Raw genomic sequence first — 16,305 nt, forward strand, 5'->3', positions numbered from 1 at the left:
TTTGCAAACATATCATACGTTTTCTAACTGCTTTAGTTGTATATGAATTTTTGTTTATCTAGTTTTTTTTACAGATTTAGCATAAATACATTGTCCAGAGAGTTCCTGATATTATCTTGTTATATTTACTTTGTTTCTTTGTTTTTTTTTCTTCCAGTAAAGATATTGCAGTATAACAACTGTAATTTATTTGTCTGGTTGAGTTGACGTTATCTATATGTTACAGCTGACCAACGCTATGAGAGAACAAAGGTCATGTAATAACGTTATTCACTGGACAAATAATTGTTTATTTTGTTTTGCAAACTGACAACATTTTACATTTAAATGCCCCAAGTAGTCAACGACACATTACATGATCAGTTTATCTATCAATGTGAAAAAATAAAAATTTGTTTTCAAAATGAGCATAGAAAATCTCATTAATACAGTTAGTCAATGTGTTTGAGAATATTTATTTATAAGTAGATAATTCTATAAAAAGATACCGTATGTCTTTCACGTAATTACGAAAGTATTTGACACTTTCAGCTCAATGTACTAGTACTGAGGGCTACTTTTCTCACAGGAATCGTGTTCTGCATGTCATCCTTGCTTCTTAACAATGATCTTGCAGTAAGGAAAGTTTCCACGTGTCAGTTTTTTCGCTCCTTTTGTGCAGTTTTTGGCAGATCTATGAGTTCAAAGAGTATAACTCGGAAGACAAACAGATTCACAAAAGTTTGTTGGAGTTGTATTAAAGATAACTTGGTAACTATGTGGTCGAACAGGTAAAACTTCGGTGATTCCAGATTCTTCGGCCATCTTTCTTACGTACAAAAACTGTTGATTTTTAGGTATCCCAATATTTATGAATTTTTCGTCGTGAGATTTCATAAGTTTGAAATCCCGTGTTATTATCTTGCTACCAGTACTTTGAGGTATGCCGAGTTTCATCACACTGTCAGTTTGGGTTAAACGGTCCCCTTTAGTAACCGTACCTTTCAATTGGCTTGAAATGTAATATCAGGACATAGAAATTTTTCATTTTGCAAGTTTCCGCGCTTCCTTTGAACATTGGAGACTTTCTTGGTGGAAGTGTCATGCCTTTAGGCTTAACATCGTTTACGAATTTCGCTGAATGAATGTTTTTGTTAGGACTATAAGGAAGGCAGCTAGTCATTACAACCCACCGCCAGCTCTTGGGCTACTCTTTTACCAACGAATAGTTGGATTGACCGTCATATTATAACGCCCCCACGGCAGAAAAGGCAAGTCTTTTTGGTGTGACGGGAATTCGAACCTGTCGCCCTTAGATTGCGAGTCGAAAGCCTTAACCACCTGGCCATGCCGTGCCCTGAGAAACTAGATAAGTGTTTATGTCACTGAGGAAGTATTAAACCTTGCTTTCGTCATCACTATATAAGAATTGTGAACTAATTAAGTAACATAATTGTTAATAATAATAATAAAGACTAATAATGTTTACAGGTTCTGTATGAGATCAGATCTAAAAAGTTAAACATACAAATTATATCAGTTTTCTGCAGATCAAATGATAGGAGACAACGTTTAGATAATAAAGTGTATTTATCTTATTTAATGAATTTAAAGCCGTATTCCTACATATTCATCATTATTGAAAAACAGGCTTCAATGGTTTTCGATTAATTTCCAACAGGTTCATGAGATATTTCTGGTTGCTGATATTTAATTAAAATATTTATTATTTAATTAATTTTCATTTATTTTATTTCACTTGCTAATATTAAATTAATCTCAGCTTCATAACATATATATATATATATATATATATATATATATATATAGAATATTAATACTATATGTTCTCAAATTACCATTTGACAGGCTAATAAGTGAAACGTTATTACTTATATAAATTGGTTTACAAGTAATTCTTGTGTAAAAATATCTATTAATTATTAGTTCTCAATATACGTTATAATATATATGGAGCCCAACGGTGTATTAGTAACCTCGAAGCAACAAAGATTAATAAAAAAAATAGATTGAGAGAGATATTGATTTATTCTTGAGAAGTTTACTGCGTGCTGTTCTCATTACACATCAGATTTTTTACATCTTTAAGAGAAATGTTTGTATCTTTCACAATAAATGAACGTGTAGTTCACTATGTCACAACGATCGCATTTTAAGTAGTTTCTATTTAACCGACTCTCTTTCATTCATTTTACTTTTCAAGAAGTAATTTTTATCCCAGTATCATTTAGATATTTATCTATTTACATATACATTTTGAACTCCCCCCCCCAACTAGTACAGCTGTAAGTCTACGGATTTAGAACGCTAAAATCAAGGGTTTGGTTCCCCTCGGTGGGCTCAGCAGATGTGGCTTTGTTATAAGAAAAACAAACATACATTTCGAAGTTATTAACTATATGTGCCTAGAAAAAGAACATATTATTCGATGATATCTTCTAGACAATTCTGATTTATCACTTAAACTAAAATATTAAGAAAGTAAAATAAAGAAATATTAGAAATCTTAATTAATAAAAATAAGAAACAACTACTTCCAGCTACATTACCAGTACAACTAAATGTCTTATGCCGAATTTTTCATTTAAAATTAGTTTCAGATATTCAAAATATTTACTGAGTGAAATGCAAGCTCGTGCATTTCTTCTGCTCGTGTGCAGGTGCTTTTTGTAACACTACCATGATATTAACATCACCAGTACTGTGATATATTGTTGCAACCATACTGTTCAACCTTTACATTAATATTAAGTTGCTATCTTATTGAAATTTCATCCTTTACCGTCCAAATGTGGTCAGTCTACAATGTTTTACAATTGTGTTCATTTGGGAAACAAACAAATATAAAATAATGGTGATTTCAATAATAAATAAAAATCAATTCTTTGCAAGATAGACGAGAATTTGCTATAAATGCTTCATTTGATCGATAAAACATGCTTTTTCCATTCTTTCCAGCAGTATAAACATAGCACAGGTCTATGGTGGTTTTATTGTCTTGAAGTTTTTACATGCTTGGCAGTATTTCCTGTACGCTGAATTCGGTAATGATATCCATTTTTCTTTATCGCTTACACGTGTTTCACAAAACTTTATACGTACTTTTAAATGAATCATTTTCATTGAAATCGGGTCACATTTTGGTATACTTAAAATGTTAACAACAACTGGCTATAGATTTCTTTTGAAGTCGTAATGTAAGAATCACATTCATCGTTCCAGAACCCTCGAGAAGCACACCGTTTGTATATAAACGGTTAACAGGCCGCATGACGTGTCATTTCTGGATAGAATTTGTTTGTGCGTACACTTTGAAATTATTATTATTTGAATGTTAGTTATTTGTTGCTATAATAACAAGAAGTTATACGAATTACCCTAACATATTCTGTTGTACTTGAGGTAAATGTTTCGTAAATTTGATCTAAGTAATCGATTTTTTCCTTTCCGATAGAAAAAAAAATCATTTTCGAAATCTGCGAAGCTGAATTATGGAAAATCAGTTATTAAAATAAAATCAACTTTAATGAAGTTTAAATTTGCAAGCTTTTGTCCATTGACTTCAATATGTTTTTCTGTGTAAGCGAAATATATCAAAAGTAATTGCGAGCTTCTGGTTATTTTTACACACTAACACCAACCGCAATTCAAACTAGATGGACTCCGTTATCACGAGTTCTGAAATTTCCAACCTTGTTTGTTTGTTTTTGAATTTCGCACAAAGCTACTCGAGGGATATCTGCGCTAGCCGTCCCTAATTTAGCAGTGTAAGACTAGAGGAAAGGCAGCTACTCATCACCGCCCACCGCCAACTTTTGGGCTACTCTTTTACCAACGAATAGTGAGATTGACCGTCACATTATAACGCCCCCACGGCTGAAAAGGCGAGCATGTTTGACGCGACGGGGATGCGAACCCGCGACCCTCAGATTACGAGTCGCACGCTTGGCCATACCGGGCCATATTTCCAACCTTAATTTATAATTTATCACTACAAGTCCTCATAACAGTTTGAATAGAAAAAATTTCTGAAATACACATACACACATTGAGATGAAACCGTTTCTTCCGTAGCAAAATTTCAGTTTTAGATAACATTAAACAACTAACTTTATAACATTTCTAGTTGAGCAGAACATTTGGAAGCATCTCAAATAGAATTTTCCATACAAAAGTAGAAAAAACTCTACACTTTAAAATCAATAATATTTTTCTTAGAGCGACTAAGAACACAAAACTTTATCTTCAATAGATTCGTCCACGTATCGATTATTTCTAAGTCAGTAAATGAGCAAAGAGAGCCTACTTATCCTTTCTCACTGATATTTGGCTGAAATTTAACTCTTTTGCCACTAAAAGGGTGATTTATTTGCCTTCAAATAGATTTACGTTTTTTAAAGAAAAGACATCGCCAGACATTATTACAGTTTTTCTTCTCTCAGCTACCACTGTTTACACATACAGCAAAACTTTTGTTCTACAAATTGAACTGCTTGAAGAAAACGCATCTGAGGATCCACTTGTACAAATAAAATGACTCCACATAAACATTACTTTTCTTGGTAAACTAACACCCAACGGAGGTTCTGTGCTTTTATGCTGAATTACCGTTTCAAGTGACTCATTATTCAAATATATCTTTGATGATGAAAAACAGTAGCATGTTATTTTGAAAATAAAGCATGCGTCTAAAGTGAAATAAAATGAAAAAAAACGACCACGTCAACAGATTTAGAAATCGGCACGTTACTTTACTTATTTATTAGTTCTTAATGTTGTTTTTAAGTAAATACTAGGCCTCAGGATAAATACGTAATATCATGTCTAAGTATATTAAGCTTAAAACACTTATAGAATCTTCTGGTAACAACACGAAGATAGAAGAATAGATAAAGCATCGAAATAATACTACATAAGGATAATGGTGGGTATTTTACCACAAATACTTGAAGATCAACTGGTTTATAATATTGGCTGTGTTCTTTTGCAAATACTTTAAAAGGTACATTAATAATGTTTCTTGTATTACAAACCATGTGGATCTATACGGTAACTGCTTGTGTTTTTAAACTTCGATCATTTTGTTACATCAACACCATTAAATGTTACTGATTGTAATGTTATATATATACACATATAGATATTAGTTTGCAGTGTTGGCTACGTATTTGGATTGAGGAATAGCCTAAACCTTCCATTGGATTAAAATAGTCGTTAACAGCGAAGGTGTCCAAGAGATGATATAGTGTAATCTCACCATTATATATGGTTCACTTTTCTGGAGGCCTAACATGCCCTGATGGTTAGGGCGACCTACTCTCAACCTGTGGATTGTGGGTTCGAATTCCCGTCCCCGAACATGCTTGCCCTTTCAACTGTGGGACGCTACAATGTACGAAAAAATCCTACTGTTCCTTTTTAAAATAGTAACCCCAAAACCAGCAGTTGGTGGCGTTGAGCCCGCTAGTGTGCCACTATTAAATTAAGGACGACTAATGCAGATAGCCTTCGAGTAGCTTTGCGCAAAATTCAAACCAAACCAATAGTTTTCTGGTGTATTGATTTACCTGCTAAAATTGACGCAGAAAATCGGTGATGTATTGATTTAAAGTATTCCTGGTTGCTATACTGGACAGTTTTCATACGTAGATATATTGTTTCATTTTTTATTAGTTTGAGACTAATATGTAAAGTCAAATTAATTTTGTCAGTTTGAGTAACATAATGTCATGCAGTGAGACTCAATCTTACCCACATTTACTACAATATCTGCTATTTAATGACACTCATTCATTTCGAACGAGTTATTCAGTAAGTACAACATAAAACGACAGTTGTATTTCAACAACACGACTTTTTATAAATCGCTGATTGATAAAATTACCAAGTGGAATGTGTTGGAATGAACTGTATTTATCGAAATTCAAGCACCGTATCTCCAATTATTAATATTTTCCTTATTTATTATACATACATAGGCACCTAACAAGGGAGCACTAAAAACACACTGTTACCCCACTTGGAATATTTTTTTACAAAGCATTTTCTCGCCTCGCTTCACTCTCCAGTTATATATATTTGTACGTGTGTTCCCAGTAAGTAAAATATGAATCATTGGAGATACGGCACTTGAATTCAGTAATTTATTCCTTATAGTTTACACAGGACATCTGTTAAAGTAATTCAAGGGTATAGAGGTAACAGTGCATGTGTAAGTGAATGCAGCTGGTTGATTTTCGCTATGAGCCATGGCTCGTTTAAATCCACACCTACAAGCACGGGTACATGTATAGGTACACCATAACATTTTAAGGTGTTTTGTTGACGTACCGTGACCAATATATTACACAAGCAATTACCGAATGTATCAAAACTATTGCTGAAACGCTGTGTAACATTCCAAAATGATATTTTTCAAAAAAATTACATAATCACCTTAGGAAAATTTAAGTTCAACCTTTCCTTGAAGACACATAAAATACATGTAATTTTACTCACTACTAATAACCTAAAACACTGAAGAAAACAAAGCTCTTCTTCTATACAAAGTTTGAACTACAGAGGGATAATAAATCTATGTATTTATGAAGAAAACAGATAAATAAATACGTAAGTTAACAGATAAATGTTTATCAAAGTTAGGCAAATAAGTAAACAGATTGATCTTTTGATAGTTAGTTTGAGTAACAAATAAATCGATTAGATTTTCCCCTGTGATGTGACTAAAAACTGAATATGTCATAAGTTGAAAATTCTGTACAAGCAAAAACAACGTTTTATTCACTCGATTTTAAACTGCGGGGTGAAGTGAGTAATATTTTTCGCTAGTCCACAAGTGGCAGTCGCTATTACAAACAACAATAAGGAATTGTTTTGTTTTTTATTTGTTTTTTTTTATTTCGCGCAAAGCTACTCGAGGACCATCTGCGCTAGCCGTCCCTAATTTAGCAGTGTAAGACTAGTGAAGGCAGCTAGTCATCACCACCCACCGCCAACTCTTAGGCTAATCTTATACTAACGAATATTGGGATTCACCGTCACATTTTAACGCTCCCACGGCTGAACGGGCGAGCATGTTTGGTGTAACGGGGATTCAAACCTGCGGTTTACGAGTCGAGTGCCTTAACCACCTGGTTATGTCTCAGCAGTTATTAAATTTGTAAAAGGAGTAATACACTTTAGTTGTTAAAAGATATGTGTTATCAGTGATTTAGACATACTGGGACATACGTGGCGTGCCTATATGCCAGTTGTAGAAAAACGACGCTTTATTTACACTAAAGTTTTTAAAGTCTTCTTTCAAGAAATAGCATATTAAACATACGAAAACTAATACACGTATCTTATATAATGTCCCCTGTGTCAGTAATTACAAAACCAAGTCAGACAGTCTTTTCGTAAATACTGATTGCGTTTGTTAGAAGCTACAAAGTTTATATATATACGAAATCAAACGCAGCTTACACTTGAAGAAACCTTAATATTCGTTTGTTTTGATTCTTAGTTTCTAGAATAAAATAACTTTTCAGAAAATTATTTTCATTTGCCAGTATAGTACGTGTTCAATGGACTGTCGAAACATTTAAATGTGTGTTGTTTTTTTTTATAAAACTGCTTTTGGCTTACTTCCAATTAGTGGGTCATGAAATGGACTTTCGAAACAACTGGTTTGCACAGGCTTAATGCACTGAATGTCTTCCTACTTGGGCAACATGATTCTTCAAAGATAAAGCGTAACTCGATTTAATGAATGTAAATTACATCAAGTTTATTTAAAATACATTATAATTAGAACTGATCATAATATATTATCGTCATGAAATTTGTGTGAACAAAGTAAATTGTTAATGAGGTAAAACTACAAATAAAGTTATAATCTAAGAAGTACAGGCTTCTTACTGATCTCTCAATAATATAAATCTAGCTGTTTTTGTTTTTTCCCAGTTATTTTTTCACACCAGTTTTACATAATACAAACAGATGTGACTATGATCAGCGATTTTAAAAATTGCATTCCAATGATATACATAATGTGTCAATGTAGTTTGTTTTTTTTCTCAGCTCAACTATTACAAATAGTTATCAAATGCGGGATAATTTGAATAATAAAGTTCGTTACAAATTTTGAAATAATTTACATACGAAGATTCTTCATTTAATATTCATTCTAAGCCTTATTCTCACGTTTTCTCAATACCTTTCTCTCTGAACATTATTAAACGGGAGAGTTTCAGTTATTTACATTCGTAGCTATTTAAGCACCATTTTAACATTGTCAAGTTTTTAACTATCGAAAACATGGTGGCACTATAGTATTTTAGCAATGTGGCGTGTTGTAACTCCTTTGAGGACATTTTTGTTATAATAATTACAGTCAGTTAAAGCTTAGTTCATTGAGGTACAGTTTCAAATCTTGAACTCGCCAATAGATGTTTTGAAGTACAAAAGTTATCTTTGGCACGTCTATTCTGAAAGTTAAAATTACTTAGATGTATATACTCACCATGTTGATATTGGAGGCTATCATTCTCATCATCTGTGTTGTAGACGACATTTGTCTTTTCAAAGAGAAGTTTGTCATTGTTGGCGGGCATCACAACCACGGATGTCGTTGGTCTTGACCCTACAAATGATGATTCCATCCACAGGACACGCTGCGGAGATGAAGTCTGGCTCTGGTTTCTGTTTTGACTGATGTCAACAAAAGTTTGTTGTCCATCAGAAGTAGGCTGACGAGATCCTTTCTTTGTCACTTTATCTACGATAGAGTCCCCATTGTAAATACTTTGAATGTACGAAAATCTGTCACGCTTGGGGTCTCCATTGTAAATACTTTGAGCGTACGATGACCTGTCCCTCTTGGGATTACGTTCTATTGGACTCTCAGATCCATCTCCAAAGTCGTGATTGATTGATAATGAGGAATTTTCCAGTTCTTTTAAAGCTTTTCTACTCTCTTCACGGTAACCATTCATACTTGTTTTTTGTTCAGTATTGCTGTCCTCTAAGATTCTAGGCTCTTGGTCTGGATGGGAAAATTCTGATGTAACAATTGTAAAACTGTCGTCCTTTTTCTCATCAGGCAAGTATGAGGACTGATAATAACCAGTTTCATTGACAAAAGACTTTTTCAGATAACAAGGTGATGAGTTGCTATTGACTGGAGTATGGTATGAGAACATATCTTTCTGCAAAGAAGAGTTTTTATTTTGATAAATGTTTCGGTTTCGACAGTCTGGATGTGGTTTTTCTCCAGATGGCCTAATAGAGGACTGAGAGAGTAAACTTTCAGCTGTATATACTTTAGTAGGTATACTGGTTTCTACCGGATAATCATATATGCGTTTTGAATAACTCGGAAAAGTGAAGTCCTTTTCTAATGTGCTACATGACTGTTGGTAAGGAGATCCGTCATCAGTTGATTCCGAGTAAAGTTGAGCCGATTCGGCTCTGACATAGTTATAAGAACGTGAGGTTTCATGGTACAAGTCACTGTGACCATTTATCGTCTCCGAGTTACTTGTAGGGTGGTATTGAAGGAGTGAAATCTGTTTTGATTTGGTAAAATTGCTTCTTGATACATTGTAATTACTTCCCTTCTCTACAGTATTAACGTGTTGACTACACGTGCCCAGTTGGTCACTGAAGTTTGCCAAAAGGTCATCTTTTTTCACATCCTCTATTCGATGATGTGACGAAATTTGTATCTCAGATTTATCAGATAAGTTGGTATAATCAGACTGATATTCTCTGAAGCTACGACCAGGTGATACAGGTCTGCTGGTGGTCAGAGGAGTTGATGGAGCTGGAGATGGAACTCCTGAAAAATTGCTGCTAGAATTCTGACCAATTGCTGCTCTCCATCCTAGGTAAGGCTGTCTAAAAGAGCGATAAGCTGACCATCCTGAAACAGGAAAACTAGTTGACGATAAACGAGTACTGCTCCACCTGGACAGTGGATATGGCTCAGCTGGAGACACAGACCCTGTACTAACTTCTGTGAGACTCTCTCGTGACGATCGCAAGAATTCTGTATATCGCCAGTCGGTATTAACTGAGCGATCAGGGGTTCTCAGGTTTCTGCTTGAAAAACTATTGGAAGCAATGCTAGAAGAAGAAGGGGTTCTTGACCCTAGTCCTTGCCATCGTGGACGTCGTTTTCCATTATTGTGTTTCAAAATCAGCTTTTCTTGAGACTTTTTACTCCAAGGAGAATTCTTGTACCACTCTGGGATGTTTAGATTTTGTAAAGACCGTTCTACTCGTAGTTCATGCTCAGACTTAGTCTTATTAGCATTCAATGTATTTTCTGGGGGTAAAACAGACAGACGATTATCGTCGTCTAAGAGAAAGTCCATGCTTCGAGCTCGTGAATTATCTTCCATTTCGGTAGTGTGATTTGTTAGGTTCTGTTGATCCAGAGTAAACAAGCTACGAGTAAAATATGCATTGTACAAGTGATTTTCGCGGCGTGACCTATCGTGTTCTGTTTCAAACACCTGTCTACATTCTAATGTATCAATATCTGTCTCTAAGTATCCGAAACTCTTGCTTCTTCTTTTCAAGTATCTCTCGTGTTCGTACTTGTCTTTGTATTGGGATATTTTTCGACGATAAGAAGGCCACACAACAGCTGAACCATCTGCATGCCGAGGCTCGGAATGACTGCGTTCTGATTCTGTTTCTAGCTGGCTCCGACCTTTAGAAGCTAGGATCCGATCAATATGTCTCCTACTGCTGCGTACTGATCTTTCTAGTGCCGCAAGATCTGGAGTACTGGCTATTAGTCGGGCTCTCTCCGCTTCGGTAGAACGTCTGAAGGCTTTGAACTTATCTAAGTCGCCATCTTGGCTTCTGTAATCAAATTTCCTTTCTTCACTGTTCTGAATGGCCTCTAAAAACTGTTGTCGTGCGTTAGCAATACGGGTTCTTATTCCAGCATTTAGTCTCGCTTTTGTGGCATTTTGAAAATGAAGTGGCAGAGGTGGTTTAGATGAGCTATATTTTTCTGCAGCTTTATAACCAGTAATACGTTCTATTCTGTCAGTCAAATTTTCCTTATCGGGAAGTAAACAATTAGATGATATTGGTAGCTGAGAAGACGAAAATTCTAAATTCTTTGGTTTCAGGCACTTAGAGGTAAAGTTATCTTGTGGAGTAGACCCGGCACTTCCCTCGTCTTTATTTCTATTTCGGTATTTATCCTGGGCCTTGATACACGGTGTTAACGTTGAAGAAGGAAGGGAAAGTTTTTTCTGGGTATGAATTAGTGAAGGATACTCGTGTGTGATAGTTTTTCTGTATTTATCACTCGGAGAAGATTTATCTTTTTTCTTCTCATACCTCGGAGACGGTGAACACATTTGTTCGACGTAATTCTGAACAGAGGCCGGTTTTTTCTGCTTTAAAGACATGACCACATTCTGACTCTCACTGTCGGTTTTATTCTTCACTGAGCGGTCAATTGCTGGTCCACGAGCTGCAGACACATCACTGATTTTGCCATTTTTGCAGTTGTCAGCTGAATTTAGAATTCTCACAGTCTTAAGACGATTGTTTGTACAGCCTTGTTCCCACGTGCTATCATGAGAAGTGTTATTGTTGTTGCTAAGCAACAGAAATTGGTTCTTTGCACCTGGAAGCGTCGCAGTTGAAGCAGTGTTTACTGGAATGGAGCCCCGAGGTTTAACCAACGGGCCGTAATTTATCAAACACGAGGGGCGGACCTGACGTACGCTGCCGATGGCTGACAAATGCACTGGTTTCGGTGGAAGTTCTGGCTTATAAAGTACACTTGGGAAATTTACTTTCGGTTTATTACCTGATGGAATGACTGATGAATGAACCTTAACTATCTGTCTTATAAGAGACACTGGCTCTTGTACTAATTCCTCCTTATACTGAACTGCTGATGCACCTTTAGCCATCTCGAGTGAAGAAAATTCGCGATATTTCGGTTGCCTTATGATTAACTTTTTAAGAGTATTTGTTTTTAGTGACTTATTACTTGGAATATCACTTTTCGCAAAATTATAGCGTTTAGGTACAGTTTTAACATCAGAACTTACCGATCTGTCAGTCACTCTTTTACGATTACCATGTCGTAACTCTCTCAGGTTACCTTGACCTTCTACGACCAGCTCTGAAGTTTCAGTTTTAGTTAACTTACCTGGCTTACTTTGCTGACCTAATCGTAAATCTGGTTGGGAGGCACTTCGCCGAAAGTGATAAAAGTTCTGAAATCTTCTGTTTTCTACATTAATGTCATCAACGCTAGCCTTCCACAACTTAACGCTTTCTGGTCGTGCCGAACTACGAAGCTCTTCAGTCCCGTTCGCAGCTGCAGAAAGCACAACAGGAATATCCAGCAACAGCTTTTCCAGAAGGTTGTTCTTAACTAAAAGCTGATTTGAAGCGTTTGTAAAGGTTGCAACTGTAGTTGTTGGTGTGACGATGGATTGAGGCCGTTGTGAATTATCGGTTTCATAAGAAACTCTAGTTGAAAGTTCAACACCATCAGTGGTCAGTTTATTAAATTCAGGATGTCTGCTTGTCTGTATACTTGAGGTTAAATCATGAAAAGCATCAGTTTCTGATATCGCTAAGCTTTTTTTTTTCCGTCCTGTTGATTCACCACTTGTAGCTTTAGTAATAACATGTTTGCTTGACTGAACGTCTGTATTTGTTAGCGCACGCTTTCTTGGCTTCTTTTCAACTGGGCTTGACTTAAGGTCCTCCCGTTCGACTGCGTTGAGATGTCCCAGATTTAGAGATACATGGGCGCGATCCTGTGCATGGATAGAAATGAGTACGTCCGTAGACCCCACATTCCGTAGTATGGTATTCACTTTGCTTCTCGTGGGGACGTCACTGCTTGGGTCGAGAAGGTTACCGTGATTCGACTGTAAGGATCGTATTTCAACACCCTCTTCTATATATTTGTAGTTATCATTTACCTCAAGAGGCGGCGCTACGATATTCTCTCCTCCAATTCCTACATGAGTAAGCTCGAATGATGAACTGTCACTTTTAGGTTGCATTTCATCCGTACTGGGAAAGAAATGTGATTGCATTGAACTGTTATGTTCAATACGTAAATTATTTTCCATCGCGCTATAATCATTTTCTACATTATAGTTGACAGAGACATTTTTAATGTTATGTAAATATAGCTGCATGTATTGACCACAGAATGTACGGCTTTTCATTTAATTCCGCACGTTAACACTCGGCTCGGTTTTTTTCGTATCGTTTGAGTAAACGTTATTGTTAATTGTGTTTTCACTTTCCGTATATTTGCTCTGCTGATCTGACGTTATCACAAGTAATCGATTCAGCTTACTGACTTTCGTTTTTTCTAATTCCGTTATCCTATTATCTCGATTTTGCATAACGTTTCTCGAACGAATGTTATTCAACAATGTTCCTAAACTCACTGCTTCGTGAAAATATCTTCCTTTATCTTCTGTCTTTAAAGTTTCGCTGTCAGTTAGTACGGTGACGTACTTAGAGTTGCAGCTTTCTTCAGTTTGCACGTTAGGCAGTCCCAATGTTTATCTATATCACCATTCTGTTTCATTATCTCACAATACTTACCGTTCTCACTTTGCCCTCGGTTCGACTCCTTTTTTTTTGCTTGAATTTTCTAGAATATTATTAACTAACTTCCCAGTTGAATCTGAATTCTTTATCTCGAATTTCTATCCTTTACTATTGCCAAAATATTCTTTATCTCGAATTTCTATCCTTTACTATTGCCAAAATATTCTTTAACTCTATTGTTTGCCATTCTCTCAATTGTTCTCGAAACTAGACCGTAATTGTCAGCTTTGTAGGACTCAGCCCCCTCTTCATCTATAAATGCCCCCGAGTAGCACAGCGATACGTTTGCGGACTTACAACACTAGAAAATTGGTTTCGATATTCGTGGTTGGCAGAGCATAGATAGCCCGTTTTTCAGCTTTGTGCTTATTTTCAAACAAACAAACTCATCTTTAAAGCCAGTCTGTGAGTCAACTTAATAAATATTTGGTTGGATGCATATACTTTCGTTTTCTCACACTGTAACTTCTTAAGCTAATGTTTTTTTAATTGTTACACCTACGATATCTTACATTTAACATTCTTAGCTCCCGTGTAATTGTAAATTGTTTTAGCGTGACAACATGAATCACGATACGAAGCACCCACCTTGACAAGTTTTTAGCAATTGTCGAAAGTTGTCAAGAGTACTTTGCTAATTCGGGAAAACTAGGCAGCAAATTGTCATAAAGGCTTTGCTTGTTCTGGTAAGACTAGTTTTTCTCGCATACTAGAAAAGTTACCTTTTCTCAACTGAATTTGCTACAAAATTTGAAACTGTTACAAAATATTCATTCATGTTGTCAAGGAAAAGAAAAAGAACTAACCTTTTTTCTTTCAAACGCAACTATATGAATGTATGTAGTCTAGTAAACAACGGTATTCACTCTATACCAGAACACTCAGACTTATCCAGTAGAGCTTCAGTGTGTTGACATTGAAATGCACCGGTGTATCTCACGTCACTAACTAAGTAATTGTGAGCAGTTTTAAATCAACAGCATTATTACGTGATTTGAAGGCCATGCTACTATTGGTTTTCTCTGTTTGATAGCTTGTCGAGCCAGCATTATCCTTATCTTTGACTCTTACACTTAACATTTCTTCAGGGTGATAGCTATTTTGAAGAGTAAATGTCATTGGAATCCACATTCGTGATCCCTATACGAATACATGTATTGCAAGTGATGTTACAGTTATCAGTCTTCAAAGGCAAATTCAACGAGGACTGCACATCTACTGAAAGAAATAAAATGTGACAGATCCGATTCATCATCATTAACATGTGGCTTTTTTCATTTTCTTCTCTCTAAAGGAATATTTTGAACAGTCATTAAAAATCACTATCTCTGTCTATTCTTTTTAAAGTTCACTATAGAATGATTTAGACCGCAATAAAGAAAAATATATTGGTGAACCGAAAATTTTCCCTCATTTAGAAATGTTAGCACCAATTAAGCATAATCATAATTAAAACCACAAACTTCCAATTTGTTGATTCCCATCTCTCGTCGGTGGACTCGAGTAAAACAGTCCCTTATTTGTTGATTCCCATCTCTCGTCGGTGGACTCGAGTAAAACAGTCCCTCATTTGTTGATTCCCATCTCTCGTCGGTGGACTCGAGTAAAAGAATCCCTCATTTGTTGATTCCCATCTCTCGTCGGTGGACTCCAGTAAAAGAGTCCCTCATTTGTTGATTCCTATCTCTCGTCGGTGGACTCCAGTAAAACAGTCCCTCATTTGTTGATTCCCATCTCTCGTCGGTGGACGACTCCAGTAAAACAGTCCCTCATTTGTTGATTCCCATCTCTCGTCGGTGGACTCCAGTAAAACAGTCCCTCATTTGTTGATTCCCATCTCTCGTCGGTGGACTCGAGTAAAAGAGTCCCTCATTTGTTGATTCCCATCTCTCGTCGGTGGACTCCAGTAGAAGAGTCCCTCATTTGTTGATTCCCATCTCTCGTCGGTGGACTCGAGTAAAAGAGTCCCTCATTTGTTGATTCCCATCTCTCGTCGGTGGACTCGAGTAAAAGAGTCCCTCATTTGTTGATTCCCATCTCTCGTCGGTGAACTCCAGTAAAACAGTCACTCATTTGTTGATTCCCATCTCTCGTCGGTGTACTCCAGTAAAACAGTCCCTCATTTGTTGATTCCCATCTCTCGTTGGTGGACTCCAGTAAAACAGTTCCTCCAAGTTCATTATAGTTGTATAAGTCGACCGATAAATTTGCTTGTGTACATAACCAGGTTAGAGTATTCTCAGCTGTTAGCCAACATCTTACCTTCAGTATCCATTGTATACAGGAAATAATTAGTTCAGTTATTATTTCTTGTTTATCATCAGAAGATAATTTTATTTCATGTTTAAAAAACGTATTAAGATGAGAATATTCTAAATAAACCTCTCATCACGTACTGCCATAGCGCATGTATGGAATAATTCATTGGGCACGTAACTGTGCACCTAGACAATTCAGAGTAACTTCGTTTACAGATTAAAAACTTGGCTTTTCTGGAACATTTTCTTCCGGTTAGTAATGAGTACTTCCACTTCCACTTCCGACCGTTAACAGTAAGTTCTTACTCGTTATTTAACATGCATTCACACTCAAAATTCTCTAAATAGTAATTCATGTACTTCTGTACTTCATCCAAAAATACTCTGTCTACGGTTTATTAAGGTGTAATTATCTTAAAAATGTCCACGTCGTGAAACAACAAAT

At 36.0% G+C, this 16,305-nt stretch overlaps 1 protein-coding gene across 2 annotated transcripts in view; it reads right to left on the reverse strand.

Annotated features, from left to right (window-relative positions):
• The window catches only part of LOC143252123 (uncharacterized), a 61,705-nt gene extending 47,210 nt beyond the window's left edge, over positions 1-14,495 (reverse strand). For both annotated transcript variants that reach the window (XM_076503796.1, XM_076503795.1), the window contains exon 1: positions 8,504-14,495. In XM_076503796.1, the coding sequence (XP_076359911.1) occupies positions 8,504-13,208 (4,705 nt within the window). In that variant the 5' untranslated portion in view covers positions 13,209-14,495. The remainder of the gene's footprint in view (positions 1-8,503) is intronic.
• Positions 14,496-16,305: the final 1,810 nt, after the last annotated feature.

The sequence above is a fragment of the Tachypleus tridentatus genome, chromosome 6 (assembly GCF_004210375.1).
Source record: "Tachypleus tridentatus isolate NWPU-2018 chromosome 6, ASM421037v1, whole genome shotgun sequence".
Classification (NCBI taxonomy): Eukaryota; Metazoa; Arthropoda; class Merostomata; order Xiphosura; family Limulidae; genus Tachypleus; species Tachypleus tridentatus.